The sequence below is a fragment of the Taeniopygia guttata genome, chromosome 31 (assembly GCF_048771995.1).
Source record: "Taeniopygia guttata chromosome 31, bTaeGut7.mat, whole genome shotgun sequence".
NCBI classification, from domain to species: domain Eukaryota; kingdom Metazoa; phylum Chordata; class Aves; order Passeriformes; family Estrildidae; genus Taeniopygia; species Taeniopygia guttata.
In genome coordinates, this window is record NC_133056.1 from 561,202 (window position 1) to 581,322 (window position 20,121).

General features: G+C 63.7%; 1 protein-coding gene across 2 annotated transcripts; it reads right to left on the reverse strand.

The window, feature by feature from the left end:
* Positions 1-871: 871 nt before the first annotated feature.
* Positions 872-20,095, reverse strand: SRPK3 (SRSF protein kinase 3). 2 transcript variants are annotated; one of them, XM_072920452.1, is made up of 16 exons: positions 19,658-20,095; positions 17,312-17,369; positions 16,064-16,182; positions 15,864-15,972; positions 15,677-15,764; positions 15,517-15,604; positions 15,313-15,419; positions 11,279-11,438; positions 10,046-10,071; positions 8,205-8,325; positions 5,800-6,039; positions 4,094-4,194; positions 2,592-2,699; positions 2,217-2,286; positions 1,500-1,592; positions 872-1,066 (listed from the first exon to the last, which is right to left on the reverse strand). In XM_072920452.1, exons 1-16 carry the CDS (start codon positions 20,082-20,084, stop codon positions 882-884), a joined length of 2,100 nt encoding a protein of 699 aa, XP_072776553.1. In that variant the 5' UTR covers positions 20,085-20,095; the 3' UTR covers positions 872-881. The 2 variants fall into 2 exon arrangements, with proteins under 2 accessions (XP_072776553.1, XP_072776554.1); XM_072920453.1 differs by lacking the exons at positions 17,312-17,369; positions 19,658-20,095 and adding an exon at positions 16,977-17,146.
* Between the last annotated feature and the right edge of the window lie 26 nt (positions 20,096-20,121).

Below are 20,121 nucleotides of genomic sequence, written 5' to 3' on the forward strand. Positions count from 1 at the left end.
ACACCCCACACAGGACCACTGGGAGCCCCCCACACCCCACACAGGACCACTGGGAGCCCCCCACACCCCACACAGGACCACTGGGAGCCCCCCACACCCCACACAGGACCACCAGGAGCACCCAAAAGCCCCCCCCAGACCCCCAATAAACACCCCAGGACCACCCACAGGACCCCAATAAACACCCCAGGACCACCCACAGGACCCCAATAAACACCCCAGGACCCCCCCAGACCCCAATAAACACCCCAGGACCCCCCCCAGACCCCCAATAAACACCCAAGGACCCCAATAAACACCCCAGGACCCCCCCAGACCCCCAATAAACACCCCATAAACCCCCCCAGACCCCCAATAACCACCCCAGGCCCCCCCACAGGACGCCAATAAACACACCAGGACCACCAGGAACCCCCAAAGCCCCCCCAGACCCCCAATAAACACCCCAGGACCCCCCCCAGACCCCCAATAAACACCCCAGGACCCCCCACAGGACCCCCCCCGACCCCCAATAAAGACCCCAGGACCCCCCACAGGACCCCAATAAACACCCCAGGACCCCCCAAAGCTCCCTGAGACCCCCAATAAACACCCCAGGACCCCCCCAGACCCCAATAAACACCCCAGGACCCCCCCAGACCCCCAATAAACACCCCAGGACCCCCCATAGGACCCCAATAAACACCCCAGGCCCCCCCCAGACCCCAATAAACACCCCAGGACCACCAGGAACCCCCAAAGCCCCCCCAGACCCCAATAAACACACCAGGACCCCCCCAGACCCCCAATAAACACCCCAGACCCCCCCAGACCCCAATAAAGACCCCAGGACCGGCGTTGCGGCGCTGCTCCCCCGTGGTTTATTGGGGCGGTGGGCGGGGCTAGGGGCGGAGCCAGGGGTGCTGCAGGCACTGGCGGGCGGTGGCGCGGCGCGCGGGCTCGAAGGCCAGCATGGGCCGCAGGAAATGCGCGAAGGCGGCCGCCGGCCCCCGCGGCCACTCGTACTTCTCCTGCAGCACCGCCCGCAGCCCCCACGGCCGCAGGTGCCGGATGTGCCGCAGCTCACCTGCGGGGGGCGGGATCAGGGGCGGGGCCAGCGGGACACGCCCCAATTCTTACGTGGCCCCGCTCCTTATGATAAGTGTGGTCAGGACACGCCCCAATCCTGATGTGGCCCCGCCCCCTATTAACGGTGTGGTCAGGCCACGCCCCAATCCTCATGTGGCCCCGCCCCTTATCCTGATGTGGCCCCGCCCCTTATGATGGGTGTGGTCAGGCCACGCCCCAATCCCGATGTGGCCCCGCCCCTTATTAAGGGTGTGGTCAGGACACGCCCCAATCCTGTTATGGCCCCGCCCCAATCCTGATGTGGCCCCGCCCCTTATGAGGGTGTGGTCAGGCCACGCCCCAATCCCGATGTGGCCCCGCCCCCACTTCACCTGGCCACACCCACCCCTGGCCACGCCCACCCCGGCCCCGCCCAGCGGCCCCGCCCTCACCTCTCCGGTTGAAGAACTCGCGGGAGTAGCGCCCCCCGAGGGCCACGTGCCGCGGGATCTCCCCCAGCAGCTCGATCACGTGCGCGATGTGGTCTGCGGGGCGGGGCGGGTCAGACACGCCCATTCCGGCCACGCCCATCCCATGGCCACACCCATATCAGAAACCACGCCCATTCCATGGCCACGCCCATCCCCTTAGCCACACCCATATCAGAAACCACACCCATCTCATGGCCACATCCATCCCCTTAGCCACACCCATCCCAGAAACCACACCCACCCCTGAGGCCACACCCATTCCATGGCCACACCCACCAAGGACACACCCACTTAATGGCCACATCCAACCCTTAAGCCACACCCATCATATGGCCACACCCATCCTAGAGGCCACACCCACCCCTGAGGCCACACCCATATGACACGCCCATTTCATGCCACACCCATCCAGAGACCACACCCACCTAGGACACACCCATCTTATGGCTACACCCAACCCAGAAACCACACCCATCCTATGGCCACGCCCATCCCCTTAGCCACACCCATACCTGAGGCCACACCCACATGACACGCCTGTCTCATGCCACACCCATCCCGGAAACCACACCCACCAAGGACACACCCATCCCATGGCCACACCCATCCCTGAAGCCACACCCATCTGCGGCCACACCCACCCGAGACCCCGCCCACCCCGCCCCAGGCCCCGCCCACCCTCATCGCGGCTGTACTCCTCCCCCGAGTGGGGCTCGAACAGGTAATCGCCCGTGGCCAGCTCGAACGCCTGGGGACAGAGATGGGGGTCAGGGGGGGCAGGAGACCCCTCCCCACCCCCAGGGGTCCGTCAGAGACCCCCCTGCACCCCCAGGGGTCCCAGCAGCCCCTCCCCACCCCGGGGGTCCATCAGAGACCCCTCCCCACCCCGGGGGTCCCCAGCAGCCCCCCCCGGGGGTCCCACCAGCCCCACCCCCGGGGGTCCCCAGCAGCCCCACCCGGGGGTCCCCAGCAGCCCCCTCCCCACCCCCGGGGGTCCCCCCAGCCCCACCCGGGGGTCCCCAGCAGCCCCCCCGGGGGTCCCGGCCCCCTCACCATGCAGGCCGTGCTCCAGATGTCGGCGGGGGGGCCGTACCCCGCCCCCAGCAGCACCTCCAGGGCCCGGTACTGCCGCGTCTGGATGTCCTCGGTGAAGTGTCTGTGCTGGGGGGCACGGGGGGCACGGGGGGCACGGGGGGGGGCACGGGGGGCACGGGGGGCACGGGGGGCACAGGGGGCACGGGGGGCACAGGGGGCACGGGGGGCACAGGGGGGGTCACAGGGGGACACGGGGGGGCACGGGGGGGCACGGGGGGTCACGGGGGGCACGGGGGGCACGGGGGGCACGGGGGGCACGGGGGGCACGGGGGGCACGGGGGACACGGGGGGGCACGGGGGGTCACGGGGGGCACGGGGGGCACGGGGGGCACGGGGGGCACGGGGGGCACGGGGGGCACGGGGGGGCACGGGGGGGCACGGGGGGTCACAGGGGGGCACAGGGGGGCACGGGGGGGCACGGGGGGTCACCCCCAGACCCACAGACGGCCCCAGAGCCCCCCGACCCCGCACCACCCCCACACACCCACAGGAACACCCCCAGACCCCCCAAAACCTCACCCCCAGTGACCCCCCCCAGTTCCTTCCAGTTCCCTCCCAGTTCCCTCCCAGTCCCTCCCAGTCCCCCCCAGTCCCCCCAGTCCCCCCCAGTTCCCCCCAGTCCCTCCCATTTCCCTCCCAGTTTCCCCCCAGTCCCTCCCAGTCCCTCCCAGTCCCTCCCAGTTCCCCCCCAGTCCCTCCCAGTTCCCCCAGTCACTCCCAGTTCCCCCCCATCCCCCCCAGTCCCCCCAGTCCCCCCCCAGTCCCTCCCAGCTCCTCCCAGTTCCCTCCCAGTCCCCCCCAGTCCCTCCCAGTCCCCTCCCAGTCCCCCCAGTCCCTCCCAGTCCCTCCCAGTCCCTCCCAGTCCCCCCCAGTCCCTCCCAGTCCCTCCCAGTTCCCCCCAGTCCCCCCCAGTTCCCTCCCAGTCCCCCCCAGTCCCTCCCAGTCCCCTCCCAGTCCCCCCAGTCCCTCCCAGTCCCTCCCAGTCCCTCCCAGTCCCCCCCAGTCCCTCCCAGTCCCTCCCAGTTCCCCCCAGTCCCCCCCAGTTCCCTCCCAGTCCCCCCCAGTCCCTCCCAGTCCCTCCCAGTTCCCTCCCAGTGCCCCCCAGTCCCTCCCAGTGCCCCCCAGTCCCTCCCAGTTCCCCCCAGTTCCCTCCCAGTCCCTCCCAGTCCCCCCCAGTTCCTCCCAGTCCCTCCCAGTTCCCCCAGTCCCTCCCAGTCCCTCCCAGTTCCCCCCAGTCCCCTCCCAGTCCCCCCCAGTTCCCTCCCAGTCACTCCCAGTTCCTCCCCAGTCCCCCCCAGTTCCCTCCCAGTCACTCCCAGTTCCCTCCCAGTCCCCCCCAGTTCCCTCCCAGTCCCCCCCAGTTCCTCCCAGTCCCTCCCAGTCCCTCCCAGTCCCTCCCAGTTCCCCCCAGTCCCTCCCAGTTGCTCCCAGTCCCTCCCAGTTCCCCCAGTCCCTCTCACCACCCAGCAGCCGTTGCCCAGGTCGGCGATTTTGACCCGCAGCCGTGGGGCAGCGCGGGGGTCCAGGGGGTTCTCCTGCCCCCCCGGCAGCCCCCCCTCACCTGGAGGGGGCATTGGGGGCGTTGGGGGCACCCCATTGCCCCCCCAGTGCCCCCCAGTGCCCCCCCAGTACCACCCCAGTGCCCCCCAGTGCCCCCCAGTGCCCCCCAGTACCCCCCAGTGCCCCCCAGTGCCCCCCAGTGCCCCCCAGTACCACCCAGTACCCCCCAGGACCACCCCAGTGCCCCCCAGTGCCCCCCCAGTGCCCCCCAGTACCACCCCAGTGCCCCCCAGTGCCCCCCAGTGCCCCCCAGGACCAACCCAGTGCCCCCCAGTACCACCCCAGTGCCCCCCAGTGCCCCCCAGTGCCCCCCCACCCCCAGTGGAGCCCCCATTTCCACCCCAACCCCAAATGCCCCCCCCATCCCCCTAACCCCCAAAACCCCCAAAAATCCCCCAAAATCCACCCCAAATTCCCCCCCAGACCCCCCCAACCCCAAATTCCCCCCCAGGCCCCCTCACAACCCCAAATCCACCCCAAATTTCCCCCCAGAACCCCAAATCCACCCCAAATTCCCCCCCAGACCCCCCCAGAATCCCAAATCCACCCCAAATTTCCCCCCAAACCCCCCCAACCCCCGAATTTCCCCCCAAATCCCCCCCCAAACCCCCAAATTTCCCCCCAAATTTCCCCCCATACCCCCAAATTTCCCCCCAAACCTCCCCCCAAACCCCCAAATTTCCCCCCAGACCCCCCCAACCCCCCCCAACCCCCAAATTTCCCCCCAGACCCCCCCAACCCCCAAATTTCCCCCCCTACACCCCCCAACCCCCAAATTTCCCCCCAACCCTCCCCCCCACCCCCAAATTTCCCCCCAGGCCCCCTCACAACCCCAAATCCACCTCAAATTGCCCCCCTACACCCCCCAACCCCCAAATTTTCCCCCAAACCCCCAAATTTCCCCCCAAACCCCCCCACCCCCCAAATTTCCCCCCAGACCCCCAAATTTCCCCCCAAATTTCCCCCCAAACCCCCAAATTCCCCCCCAAACCCCCCCCCAACCCCCAAATTTCCCCCCAAACTCCCAAATTTCCCCCCAAATTCCCCCCAAATTTCCCCCCAAATTCCCCCCCAACCCCCAAATTTCCCCCCAAACTCCCCCCCTACACCCCCCAAATTTCCCCCCAGACCCTTCCCAATCCCAAATCCACCCCGAATTTTCCCCCAAACTCCCCCCCAACCCCAAATTTCCCCCCAAATTCCCCCCCCAACCCCCAAATTTCCCCCCAAATTCCCCCCCCAACCCCCAAATTTCCCCCCAAACCCCCCCCAACCACCCCCAAACCCCCGCAACCCCCAAATTTCCCCCCCAACCCCAAATTTCCCCCCAGACCCCCCCCCAACCCCCAAATTCCCCCCCAAACCCCCCCCAACCCCTAAATTTCCCCCCAAACTCCCCCCCAACCCCCAAATTTCCCCCCAAATTTCCCCCCAAATTTCCCCCCCTACACCCCCCAACCCCAAATTTCCCCCCAAACCCCCCCCCAAACCTCCCCCAAACCCCCAAATTCCCCCCCAAACCCCCCCCAACCCCCAAATTTCCCCCCAAATTTCCCCCCCTACACCCCCCAACCCCAAATTTCCCCCCAAACCCCTCCCCACTGACCCGGGGGGTTGGGGAGCCCCTCGGAGCCCCCCGAGATGAGGGAGCCCGAGGTGGGGGTGAAGAGCGAGTCCGAGGCCGAGCTGGGGCTGGGGGGGCGCCGGGGGGGTCCCCGGGAGGCGCCGGAGCCCCCCGAAAAGCCGTCGCTGGAGCCGCCCCCCGCCGGCAGCGTGTGCACCCCCGAGGACGAGGCCCCGCTCGGGGGGCTGCCCCCCAACTCCTCCGGGGGGTCCGGGGGGGCTTCTGCAAGAGGAAACAGAGCCTGAGACCCCTCCCCAAATCATCCCCGAATCACCCCAAAAACTCACGGGTGGTCCCCAAAACTCCCCCCCCTCACCCCAAATATGTCTGGAGCCCCAAAGCCTCGTGGGGCTCCCCCAAAACAGGACGAGGGACCCCAAAACTGTCCCCAGAGACCCTCAAATTGTTCTTGGGGGTCCTGCTCACCCCCACAAGGTCTGACGCCACCCTGGGGACCCCAAACCCACCCTGGGGACCCCAAATTGTCTCCTCCACCCCACCCTGGGGACCCCAAACTCACCCTGGGGACCCAAAACCCACCTGGGGACCCCAATTCATCTTTGGGGCTCCCCCCACCCCACCCTGGGGACCCCAAACACAACCCAGGGACCTCAAACTCACCCTGGGGACCCCAAACTCACCCTGGGGACCCCAAACCCACCCTGGGGACCCCAAACACAACCCAGGGACCCCAAACCCACCCTGGGGACCCCAAACTCACCCTGGGGACCCCAAACACAACCCAGGGACCCCAAACACAACCCAGGGACCCCAAACCCACCCAGGGGACCCCAAACTCAACCCAGGGACCCCAAATTGTCTCCTCCACCCCACCCTGGGGACCCCAAACACAACCTGGGGACCCCAAACCCACCCTGGGGACCCCAAACTCACCCTGGGGACCCCAAACCCACCCTGGGGACCCCAAACTCACCCTGGGGACCCCAAACACACCCAGGGGACCCCAAACACACCCTGGGGACCCCAAACACAACCTGGGGACCCCAGACTCAACCCAGGGACCCCAAACACACCCAGGGGACCCCAAATTGTCTCCTCCACCCTACCCTGGGGACCCCAAACTCAACCCAGGGACCCCAAACTCACCCTGGGGACCCCGAAACCACCCTGGGGACCCCAAACACAGCCCAGGGACCCCAAACCCACCCTGGGGACCCCAATTCATCTTTGGGGCTCCCCCCACCCTACCCTGGGGACCCCAAATTGTCTCCTCCACCCCACCCTGGGGACCCCAAACCCACCCAGGGGACCCCAAACCCACCCATGGGACCCAAAACCCACCCTGGGGACCTCAAACCCACCCTGGGGATGCCAATTTATCTTTGGGGCTCCCCCCACCCCACCCTGGGGACCCCAAATTGTCTTCTCCACCCCACCCTGGGGACACCAAACCCACCCTGGGGACCCCAAACCCACCCTGGGGACCCCAAATTGTCTCCTCCTCCCCACCCTGGGGACCCCAAACCCACCCAGGGGACCCCAGCCCCACCTCTCGCATTCACCCCCCCCCCCCAAGACATCACAGAATCCTCTCCTGGGGTCCCCCCTCTTCCCTCCCCCATGTCCTGGGACCCACAAATGTCCCCTGAGACCCCTGACCCATGTCCCCACTGTCCCCCCAGTGTCCCCCTGGTGTCACTGACCGGTGTCCCCACCTGTCCCCGGTGTCCCCCCACACTGACCGGTGTCCCCACTGTCCCCGGTGTCCCCTCCCAGCACTGACCGGTGTCCCCAGTGTCACCCCCGGTGTCCTCTGTCACTGACCGGTGTCCCTGCCTGTCCCCGGTGTTGCTCCATGTCCCCAGTGTCCCCCGCGCTGTCCCCCTGGTGTCCCTGCCTGTCCCTGGTGTCCCCCCCGCTGTCCCCCCACACTGACCAGTGTCCCCAGCTGTCCCCCCAGTGTCCCCCCGGTGTCACTGACCCATGTCGCTGACCCGTGTCCCCACTGTCCCCCCCGGTGTCCCCCCAGTGTCACTGACCCGTGTCCCCACCTGTCCCTGGTGTCCCCCCGGTGTCACTGATCGGTGTCACTGCCTGTCCCCGGTGTCCCCCCACACTGACCGGTGTCCCCGGTGTCCCCCCGGTGTCACTGACCCGTCTCCCCACTGTCCCCCCGGGTGTCACTGACCGGTGTCCCTGCCTGGTGTCCCCAGTGTCCCCCCGGTGTCACTGACCCATGTCGCTGCTGTCCCCGGTGTCCCCCCGGTGTCCCCCCGGTGTCACTGACCGGTGTCCCCACTGTCCCTGGTGTCACTGACCCGTGTCGCTGACCCGTGTCCCCCCGGTGTCACTGACCGATGTCCCTGCCTGTCCCCATTGTCCCCCCACACTGACCCGTGTCCCCACCGTCCCCCCGTGTCACTGACCCGTGTCGCTGCCCGTCCCCGCCGTGTCCCGCTCCAGCTCCCGCAGCCGCTCCGCCAGGAGCCGCCGCTGCCGCCGCTGCCGCCGCCGCCGCCGGCGCCGCTGGGCCCGGGACAGCCGCTCCTGGGGGGGGAGAGGGATTTTGGGGGGATTTCCCCGGTTTTGGGGAGTCCCGGGATTGGGGAGTCCCGGGACAGCCGCTCCTGGGGGGGGAGAGGGATTTTGGGGGGATTTCCCCGGTTTTGGGGAGTCCCGGGATTGGGGAGTCCCGGGACAGCCGCTCCTGGGGGGGAATGTGGATTTTGGGGGGATTTCCCCGGTTTTGGGGAGTCCCGGGATTGGGGAGTCCCGGGACAGCCGCTCCTGGGGGGGGGAATGTGGATTTTGGGGGGATTTCCCCGGTTTTGGGGAGTCCCGGGATTGGGGAGTCCCGGGACAGCCGCTCCTGGGGGGGGGAGAGGGATTTTGGGGGGATTTCCCCGGTTTTGGGGAGTCCCGGGATTGGGGAGTCCCGGGACAGCCGCTCCTGGGGGGGAGGGATAGATTTTGGGGGGATTTCCCCGGTTTTGGGGAGTCCCGGGATTGAGGAGTCCCGGGACAGCCGCTCCTGGGGGGGGGAGAGGGATTTTGGGGGGATTTCCCCGGTTTTGGGGAGTCCCGGGATTGAGGAGTCCCGGGACAGCCGCTCCTGGGGGGGAGGGAGGGATTTTTGGGGGGATTTCCCCGGTTTTGGGGAGTCCCGGGATTGGGGAGTCCCGGGACAGCCGCTCCTGGGGGGGGGAGAGGGATTTTGGGGGGATTTCCCCGGTTTTGGGGAGTCCCGGCATTGGGGAGTCCCGGGACAGCCGCTCCTGGGGGGGGGAGAGGGATTTTGGGGGGATTTCCCCGGTTTTGGGGAGTCCCGGGATTGGGGAGTCCCGGGACAGCCACTCCTGGGGGGGGGAGAGGGATTTTGGGGGGATTTCCCCGGTTTTGGGGAGTCCCGGGATTGGGGAGTCCCGGGACAGCCGCTCCTGGGGGGGGGAGAGGGATTTTGGGGGGATTTCCCCGGTTTTGGGGAGTCCCGGGATTGGGGAGTCCTGGGACAGCCGCTCCTGGGGGGGGGAATAGGGATTTTGGGGGGATTTCCCCGGTTTTGGGGAGTCCTGGGATTGGGGAGTCCCGGGACAGCCACTCTGGGGGGGAGGGAGGGATTTTGGGGGGATTCTCTCGATTTTGGGGGGATTTCCCCGGTTTTGGGGAGTCCCGGCATTGGGGAGTCCCGGGACAGCCGCTCCTGGGGGGGGGAATATGGATTTTGGGGGGATTTCCCCGGTTTTGGGGTGTCCCGGGATTGGGGAGTCCCGGGACAGCCGCTCCTGGGTGGGGGGGGGGGATGGATTTTGGGGGGATTTCCCCGGTTTTGGGGGGAATGGACGGGGTGGGCGCTTTGATTTTGGGGGACAAAGGGGAGACAGGTGTGCAAAAGCATGCGGGGGCACACAGGTGAGCATGCTCAGGTGTGAGGGCACACACAGGTGAGGGCACACAGGTGTGTGAACACACAGGTAAGAGCACACACAGAGGTGTGCAATGACACACACACACAGGTGAGCACACACACACAGGTGAGCATGCTCAGGTGTGAGGGCACACACAGGTGTGAACACACAGGTGTGCAGTTACACACACAGGTGTGCAGTTACACACACAGGTGAGCACACACACACAGGTGTGCAGTGACACAGGTGTGCAATAACACGCACAGGTGTGCAATGACACACACAGGTGTGCACACACACACACAGGTGTGCAATGACACACACAGGTGTGCACACACACACACAGGTGCAGTCACACTCACAGGTTCCTCCTGGGGTGCCGAGCTCACTGTGGACAGACAGGAGTGGGGGGGTCAGATTTTAGGGATCCCTAACCTCCCCCCAGGTGTGGATTTCGGGGTACCTGCCCCGCGGGGGGTGTATTTTGGGGTACCCCCCTCCCAGGTGTGGATTTCGGGGTACCCCACCCCCCAGGTGTGGATTTCGGGGTACCTGCCTCACCCCAGGTGTGGATTTCGGGGTACCCCACCCCCCAGGTGAGGATTTCGGGGTACCCCCACCCCAGGTGTGGATTTCGGGGTACCCCCGCCCCCCAGGTGTGCATTTCGGGGTACCTGCCCCACCCCCAGGTGTGTATTTCGGGGTACCCCACCCCCCCAGGTGTGGATCTCGGGGTACCTGCCCCGCAGGGGATGGATTTTAGGGATCCCTAACCCCCAGGTGTGCATTCGGGGTACCTGCTCCCACCCCAGGTGTGCATTTCGGGGTACCCCACCCCCCAGGTGAGCATTTCGGGGTACCCGCCCCACCCCAGGTGTGTATCTCGGGGTACCTGCCCACCCCAGGTGTGCATTTTGGGGTACCCCCACCCCCCAGGTGAGGATTTTGGGGTACCCCCACCCCCAGGTGTGCATTTCGGGGTACCCCACCCCCCAGGTGAGGATTTCGGGGTACCTGCCCCGCGGGGGGTGTATTTCGGGGTACCCCCACCCCCCAGGTGAGGATTTCGGGGTACCTGCCCCAGCCCAGGTGTGCATTTCGGGGTACCCCCGCCCCCCCAGGTGAGGATTTCGGGGTACCTGCCCCGCAGGGGATGGATTTTAGGGATCCCTAAAGCTCAGGTGTGCATTTCGGGGTACCCCACCCCCCAGGTGAGGATTTCGGGGTACCTGCTCCCCCCCAGGTGTGGATTTCAGGGTACCTGCCCCCCCAGGTGTGCATTTCGGGGTACCCCCACCCCCCAGGTGTGCATTTCGGGGTACCCCCACCCCCAGGTGAGCATTTTGGGGTACCTGCGCCGCGGGGGATGAATTTTGGGGTACCCCCACCCCCCAGGTGTGGATTTTGGGGTATCCCTCACCCCCCAGGGCAGATTTCGGGGTACCTGCCCCGCGGGGGATGGATTTTAGGGATCCCTAACGCCCAGGTGTGGATTTTGGGGTACCCCACCCCCCAGGTGTGCATTTCGGGGTCCCCCCACCCCCCGGTGAGGATTTCGGGGTACCTGCCCCACCCAGGTGAGGATTTCGGGGTACCTGCCCCGCGGGGGGCGCCGCCGCCCCGTGCCCAGCGCGCCGCCTGCGCCGCCAGGTGCCGCAGGTAGGGCTGGGGGGCGCAGAGCAGAACGTTCTCGGGCTTGATGTCCGTGTGGATGATCTTGCACTTGGTGTGCAGGTAATCCAGCCCCTCCAGCACCTGCGGCACCCCAACATCCAGGGGGGCACCCCAAATTTTGGGGGACATCCCAATCCTCCCCCCTGGGAGGGGGCTCTGAGGGAAACCCCCCCCCGAGAGCTCTGAGGGGAATTTTGGGGAGGTGGGCATGAGGGGGAGATATGAGGATCTGGGGGCACCCCAAAATCTGGGGGGGCACCCTCAAATTTTGGGGGGTGTCCCAATTGGGGAGGGATAACCCAATTCTGGGTAGGGCTCTGAGGGGATTTTGGGGAGCTGGGGGTGTCTGAGGGGGTGGAACGTGAGGATTTGGGGGGGTCTGGGCAGCACATTTGGGGTCCCAGGAGGGATTTGGGGGTCTCTGGCAGCACATTTGGGGTCCCAGGAGGGATTTGGGGGTCTCTAGCAGCACATTTGGGGTCCCAGGAGGGATTATGGGGGTCCCAGGAGGGATTTTGGGGTCTCTGGCAGCACATTTGGGGTCCCAGGAGGGATTTGGGGGAATTTGGGGGGCTCTGTGCAGCACATTTGGGGTCCCAGGAGGGATTTGGGGGAATTTGAGGGTCTCTGGCAGCACATTTGGGGTCCCAGGAAGGATTTGGGGGTCTCTGGCAGCACATTTGGGGTCCCAGGAGGGATTTGGGGGGATTTGGGGGTCTCTGGCAGCACATTTGGGGTCCCAGGCGGGATTTGGGGGTCTGGGCAGCACATTTGGGGTCCCAGGAGGGATTTGGGGGTCTCTGTGCAGCACATTTGGGGTCCCAGGAGGGATTTGGGGGTCTCTGGCAGCACATTTGGGGTCCCAGGAGGGATTTGGGGGTCTCTGCAGCACATTTGGGGTCCCAGGCGGGATTTGGGGGTCTGGGCAGCACATTTGGGGTCCCAGGAGGGATTTGGGGGTCTCTGTGCAGCACATTTGGGGTCCCAGGAGGGATTTGGGGGGATCTGGGGGTCTCTGGCAGCACATTTGGGGTCCCAGGAGGGATTTGGGGGGTCCCAGGAGGGATTTTGGGGTCTCTGGTAGCACATTTGGGGTCCCAGGAGGGATTTGGGGGGATTTGGGGGTCTCTGGCAGCACATTTGGGGTCCCAGGAGGGATTTGGGGGAATTTGGGGGTCTCTCTGCAGCACATTTGGGGTCCCAGGAGAGATTAGGGGGAATCTGGGGGTCTCTGGCAGCACATTTGGGGTCCCAGGAGGATTTGGGGAGCTCTGCAGCACATTTGGGGTCCCAGGAGGATTTGGGGGTCTCTGCAGCACATTTGGGGTCCCAGGAGGGATTTGGGGGAATTTGGGGGTCTCTGGCAGCACATTTGGGGTCCCAGGAGGGATTTGGGGGGATTTGGGGGTCTCTGTGCAGCACATTTGGGGTCCCAGGAGGGATCCAGGAGGATTTGGGGGTCTCTAGCAGCAGATTTGGGGTCCCAGGAGGATTTGGGGGTCTCTGCAGCACATTTGGGGTCCCAGGAGGATTTGGGGGGATTTGGGGGTCTCTGGCAGCACATTTGGGGTCCCAGGAGGGATTTGGGGGTCTCTGCAGCACATTTGGGGTCCCAGGAGGGATTTGGGGGGGTTTGGGGGTCTCTGGCAGCACATTTGGGGTCCCAGGAGGGATCCAGGAGGATTTGGGGGTCTCTGTGCAGCACATTTGGGGTCCCAGGAGGGATTTGGGGGGGTTTGGGGGTCTCTGGCAGCACATTTGGGGTCCCAGGAGGGATTTGGGGGTCTCTGGCAGCACATTTGGGGTCCCAGGAGGGATTTGGGGGTCTCTGGCAGCACATTTGGGGTCCCAGGAGGGATTTGGGGAGCTCTGCAGCACATTTGGGGTCCCAGGAGGGATTTGGGGGTCTCTGCAGCACATTTGGGGTCCCAGGAGGGATTTGGGGGAATTTGAGGGTCTCTGGCAGCACATTTGGGGTCCCAGGAGGGATTTGGGGGTCTCTGGCAGCACATTCGGGGTCCCAGGAGGGATTTGGGGGGATTTGGGGTCCCAGGAGGAATTTGAGGGTCTCTGCAGCACATTTGGGGTCCCAGGAGGGATTTGGGGGGGTCTGGGCAACACATTTGGGGTCCCAGGAGGGATTTGGGGGAATTTGGGGGTCTCTGGCAGCACATTTGGGGTCCCAGGAGGGATTTGGGGGGATCTGCAGCACATTTGGGGTCCCAGGAGGGATTTGGGGGTCTCTGGCAGCACATTTGGGGTCCCAGGAGGGATTTGGGGGGTCCCAGGAGGGATTTGGGGGGATTTGGGGGTCTCTGTGCAGCACATTTGGGGTCCCAGGAGGGATTTGGGGGGATCTGGCAGCACATTTGGGGTCCCAGGAGGGATTTGGGGGTCTCTGGCAGCACATTTGGGGTCCCAGGAGGGATTTGGGGGTCTCTGGCAGCACATTTGGGGTCCCAGGAGGGATTTGGGGGTCTCTGGCAGCACATTTGGGGTCCCAGGAGGGATTTGGGGGTCTCTGCAGCACATTTGGGGTCCCAGGAGGGATTTGGGGGTCTCTGGCAGCACATTTGGGGTCCCAGGAGGGATTTGGGGGGATTTGGGGGTCTCTCTGCAGCACATTTGGGGTCCCAGGAGGGATTTGGGGGGTCCCAGGAGGGGTTTGGGGGTCTCTGGGAGCACATTTGGGGTCCCAGGAGGGATTTGGGGGTCTCTGCAGCACATTTGGGGTCCCAGGAGGGATTTGGGGGTCTCTGCAGCACATTTGGGGTCCCGGGAGGGATTTGGGGGGATTTGGGGGTCTCTGGCAGCACATTTGGGGTCCCAGGAGGATTTGGGGGTCTCTGGCAGCAGATTTGGGGTCCCAGGAGGGATTTGAGGGTCTCTGGCAGCACATTTGAGGTCCCAGGAGGGATTTGGGGGGATTTGGGGTCCCAGGAGGGATTTGGGGGGATTTGGGGGTCTCTGGCAGCACATTTGGGGTCCCAGGAGGGATTTGGGGGGTCCCAGGAGGGATTTGGGGGGGTTTGGGGGTCTCTGCAGCACATTTGGGGTCCCAGGAGGGATTTGGGGGTCTCTGGCAGCACATTTGGGGTCCCAGGAGGGATTTGGGGGAATTTGGGGGTCTCTGTGCAGCACATTTGGGGTCCCAGGAGGGATTTGGGGGTCTCTGGCAGCACATTTGGGGTCCCAGGAGGGATTTGGGGGGATCTGGGAGTCTCTGGCAGCACATTTGGGGTCCCAGGAGGGATTTGGGGGTCTCTGGCAGCATATTTGGGGTCCCAGCAGGGATTTGGGGGAATTTGGGGGTCTCTGGCAGCACATTTGGGGGGTCCCAGGAGGGATTTGGGGGTCTCTGGCAGCACATTTGGGGTCCCAGGAGGGATTTGGGGGGGTCTGGGCAGCACATTTGGGGTCCCAGGAGGGATTTGGGGGGGTCTCTGCAGCACATTTGGGGTCCCAGGAAGGATTTGGGGGGATTTGGGGGTCTCTGCAGCACATTTGGGGTCCCAGGAGGGATTTGGGGGTCTCTGTGCAGCACATTTGGGGTCCCAGGAGGGATTTGGGGGTCTCTGGCAGCACATTTGGGGTCCCAGGAGGGATTTGGGGGTCTCTGGCAGCACATTTGGGGTCCCAGGAGGGATTTGGGGGTCTCTGGCAGCACATTTGGGGTCCCAGGAGGGATTTGGGGGTCTCTGGCAGCACATTTGGGGTCCCAGGAGGATTTGGGGGGATTTGGGGGTCTCTGGCAGCACATTTGGGGTCCCAGGAAGGATTTGGGGGGTCCCAGGAGGGATTTGGGGGTCTCTGAAGCACATTTGGGGTCCCAGGAGGGATTTGGGGGGTCCCAGGAGGGATTTGGGGGTCTCTGAAGCACATTTGGGGTCCCAGGAGGGATTTGGGGGTCTCTGCAGCACATTTGGGGTCCCAGGAGGATTTGGGGGTCTCTGACCTGCCGGACGATGCTCTTGACGCAGGGCAGGGGCAGCCCCTGGTAGTTGGATTTGATGATCCAGCGCAGCAGTTGGTGCCCCAGCACCTCCAGCACCATGCACACATCTGGGGGGGTCAGTCAAGGAGCCCCCAGACCCCTGGGACCCCCCCCCGGGGTGGGAAACTCGGGGTACCCCCCCTCAGAGCCCCCCAAAAAGGATACGGACACCGTTGACCCCCGAGATTTTGAAGTCATCGATGAGCTGCACGATGTTCTCCCGGTTGGGGTCGCTGGGGTCTGAATCCCGCACCTGGGGGGGGCACGGGGGGGTCACGGGGGTGGATTTGGGGGTCCCCGGTGTGGGGGGCCGGGGGGCACTCACACATTTCAGCAGCTTGATCTCATCCAGCGCCGTCTCCGTGTATTGGGGGGCGCTTTTCACCACCTTCAGCGCCACGAATCGTTTCCTCCTGCGCGGGGAGGCCGAGACAAACAGAGAGGACCCCCGCCAGAATTTCAGGGGACCCCCCCAGGACCCCCCGAGCCCCCCGCGGTGCCCCCGCGCTCACCGGAGGTCCCAGCAGAGCCACACGGTGGAGAAATGTCCCCAGCCCAGCTTGCGAACCACGTGGTAGCGCCCGTGGAAAAGGTCCCCGATCCGAACCGGGTAATACCCCCCTGGGGAGGGGGCGCGGGGGGGGGGAAATGTCACCCTGGGGGTTGGGGACCCCCCCCCAGAACACCCCCAAAAGGAGCGGGGTGTCCCCACCTTTGCAGTAATCCCGGGGGTCCTCCTGCTCCCCCTCGTCGGAGCCCAGCAGCGGCTCGGAGAGCGATGGCGGCGCCGGGGGGGGGTCTGGGGACACCTGGCCGGGGGGGCTGGGGGTCCTGGGGGGGGACAGCAAAGCTGGGACCCCCCCGTGGGGGGGGCACCAACCCCCAGCGCCCAGCAGACCCCGCCTCTGAACCCCCTCCCCAAAATCGGGAATGTTCAGGGGTCTCCTCTCTGCCATCTCCCTCCCCAAAATTTTGAATTTTCAGGGGTCTCCTCTCTGCCATCTCCCTCCCCAAAATCTGGTCCCTTTGGGGGTCTCCTCTCTGCCACCCCCTCCCCAAATTCTGGAATTTTCAGGGGTCTCCTCACTGCCACCCCCTCCCCAAAATCTCGTCCCTTTTGGGGTCTCCTCTCTGCCACCCCCTCCCCAAAATCAGGAATTTTCAGGGGTCTCCTCTCTGCCCCCCATACCTGGTCCCTCCGGGGGTCTCCTCTCTACCACCCTCTCCCCAAAATCTGGAATTTTTCTCGGGTCCCCTCTCTGTCCCCCTCCCCAAAATCTCATCCCTTTGGGGGTCTCCTCTCTGTCCCCCTCCCCAAAATCAGGAATTTTCAGGGGTCTCCTCTCTGCCACCCCCTCCCCAAAATTTTGAATTTTCAGGGGTCTCCTCTCTGCCACCCCCTCCCCAAAATTTTGAATTTTCAGGGGTCTCCTCTCTGCCACCCTCTCCCCAAAATCTGGAATTTTTTTCGGGTCCCCTCTCTGTCCCCCTCCCCAAAATCTCGTCCCTTTGGGGGTCTCCTCTCTGTCCCCCTCCCCAAAATTTTGAATTTTCAGGGGTCTCCTCTCTGCCACCCTCTCCCCAAATTCTGGAATTTTCAGGGGTCTCCCCTCTGCCCCCCATACCTGGTCCCTCCGGGGGTCTCCCCCATGCTGGGGGGGGGTCCCAGGGTGGTCCCAGAGCGGCAGAGGAGCCGGGAGTGGTCCCAGGGGAGCGCTGGGAGGTCCCAGAGCCCCCCCGAGCTGGGGGGGGGGGGCAGGTGTGGGGCATTCTGGGCCATCACCCCCCCAAAATAGAAATGACCTCAATGGCCCCCGGCCCGCGGGGCTAAAAATAGCCCTGGAGGGGGAGGGGCGGCTCGGAATGTCCCCCCCCCCACCCCTAAAAGGGGCTCTGCTCGTGTGTCCCCCCCCCCCCAAATCTGGGTAAGGGTCGTGACCCCGCTGAGCCCCCCCCTCACCTTGGGGGCGCTTTGGGTTTTTTGTCCTTTTTGCGCTTTTTCCTTCTCCTGCCGGGATCTGGGAGCGGATTTGGGGGTCACGGGGGGGTCCTTGTCCTCCCACCCCAGGTACCCCAAAATTCACTGTCCCCAGATTCAGAAAGGTGCCCTCAGGGACCCCCAAAATGCCTCGGGACCCAAATTTTCCCCTCATGGAACCCAATTTTGCCCTCAGGGACCCCAATTTTCCCCTCACACTCCTGCTGACAGCACACAGGACCCCATTTTCCCCTCAGGACATCCCTCACAAACCCCATTTTCCTCTCAGGATCCCCATTTTCCCCTCATGATCCCCATTTTCCCCTCACAAACCCCACTTTCCCCCCTCACAAACCCCATTTTCCTTCACAAACCCAATTCGCCCCCTCACAAACCCCACTTTTTCCCTCACAAACCCCATTTCTCCCCTCTCAAACCCCATTTTCCCCTCACAATCCCCATTTCCCCCCTCACAAACCCCACTTTCACCCTCAGAAAACCCATTTCCCCCCTCACAAACCCCACTTTCCCCTCACAAACTCCATTTTCCCCTCACAAACCCACTTTTCCCCTTCACAATTCCCATTTCTCTCCTCTCAAACCCCATTTTCCCCTCACAAACTCCACTTTCCCCTCACAAACCCACTTTTCCCCTTCACAATTCCCATTTCTCCCCTCTCAAACCCCACTTTCCCCTCACAAACCCCATTTTCCCCTCACAAACCCCATTTTTCCCCTCTCAAACCTCATTTCTCCCCTCACAAACCCCATTTTTCGCTCACAAACCCCATTTTTCCCCTCTCAAACCTCATTTCTCCCCTCACAAACCCACTTTTCCCCTCACAAACCCCATTTCTCCCCTCACAAACCCCATTTCTCCCCTCACAAACCCATTTTCCCCTCACAAACCCCATTTCTCCCCTCACAAACCCCATTTTTCCCCTCACAAACCCCCTTTTTCCCCTCACAAACCCCATTTCTCCACTCACAAACCCCATTTTCCCCTCACAAACCCCCTTTTTCCCCTCTCAAACCCCACTTTCCCCTCACAAACCCCATTTCTCCCCTCACAAACCCCATTTATCCCCTCTCAAACCCCATTTTCCTGTCACAATTCCCATTTCACCCCTCTCAAACCCCATTTTTTCACTCTCAAACCCCCTTTTTTCCCCTCACAATTCCCATTTCTCCCCTCTCAAACCCCATTTTCCCCTCTCAAACCCCATTTCTCCCCTCTCAAACCCCATTTTCCCCTCACAATTCCCATTTCTCCCCTCTCAAACCCCATTTTTTCACTCACAAACAACATTTTTCCCCTCTCAAACCCCATTTCTCCCCTCACAAACCCCATTTTCCCCTCACAATTCCCATTTCTCTCCTCTCAAACCCCATTTTCCCCTCACAAACCCACTTTTCCCCTTCACAAACCCCACTTTCCCCTCACAAACCCACTTTTACCCCTCACAATTCCCATTTTTCCCCTCACAAACCCCACTTTCCCCTCCCAATCCCCACTTTTACCCTCTCAAACCCCATTTATCCCCTCTCAAACCCCATTTTCCTGTCACAATTCCCATTTCTCCCCTCTCAAACCCCCTTTTTCCCCTCACAAACCCCATTTTCCCCTCTCAAACCCCATTTCTCCCCTCTCAAACCCCACTTTTACCCTCACAAACCCCATTTTCCCCTCACAAACCCCTTTTTTCCCCTCACAAACCCCATTTTCCCCCCTCACAAACCCCATTTTCCCCTCAGAAACCCCACTTTCCCCTCCCAATCCCCACTTTCCCCTCACAAACCCACTTTTACCCCTCACAAACCCCATTTCTCCCCTCTCAAACCCCATTTTCCCCTCACAATCCCCATTTATCCCCTCTCAAACCCCATTTTCCCCTCACAATTCCCATTTCTCCCCTCACATACCCCATTTTTCCCCTCACAAACCCCATTTTCCCCTCCCATCCCCACTTTTACCCTCACAATTCCCATTTCTCCCCTCTCAAACCCCACTTTCCCCTCACAAACCCCATTTATCCCCTCACAAACCCCATTTCTCCCCTCTCAAACCCCATTTTTCCCCTCACAAACCCCATTTTTCCCCTCCCAATCCCCACTTTTACCCTCACAAACCCCATTTCTCCCCTCTCAAACCCCACTTTCCCCTCCCAATCCCCACTTTTACCCTCACAATTCCCATTTTTCCCCTCACAAACCCCATTTTCCCCCTCACAAACCCCACTTTTACCCTCACAATCCCCACTTTTACCCTCACAAACCCCATTTTTACCCTCTCAAACCCCATTTTCCCCTCCCAATCCCCACTTTTACCGGGCCCCCCGCGCAGCTCCATCCCCGCGCTCGCGCCGCTCCGCGCGTGGCGCCCGCTGGCGGCCGAGGAAAGGGGCGGGGAAACCCCGCAGCCCCGCCCACCGACCAATAAAAACCCGCCATGAGGCCCCGACCACGCCCCTCGACCACGCCCCGATGTCGCCATGGAAACGCGGCCTAGCGCGACGCCAACGGGAGTTCCCGCGCCGCTCTGTCGCGACAGAACGAGACCCAAGCGCCCCGCCGCGGTTATCATGATATTTCCTGTATCGCGACAGCATCCGCCAAGCCCGACATCCCTCAAAGCCCCGCCGATATCGCTTGGGTCGGGCAGCGCTGCGCTTCCCCCTTCCCGAAGTGACACCGCCCCTTTCCCGCCCTCAGCGCTGATTGGCTGCCGCATCACCATGGCAACCGCGGTAAACATGGACGGCCCCAAAACCAGGCCCGGCCTCCCCAAAATC

Excerpts from the sequence above, each read along its gene's own strand:
- SRPK3 (XM_072920452.1), bottom strand. The coding sequence starts at position 20,084 with ATGTTTACCGCGGTTGCCATGGTGATGCGGCAGCCAATCAGCGCTGAG. Across the intron at positions 15,765-15,863 it reads TGGCTCTGCTGGGACCTCCG|GAGGAAACGATTCGTGGCGC; the intron begins GTGAGCGCGGGG and ends CTCCCCGCGCAG. Across the intron at positions 15,420-15,516 it reads CTCGGGGGTCAACGGTGTCC|ATGTGTGCATGGTGCTGGAG; the intron begins GTATCCTTTTTG and ends TGACCCCCCCAG.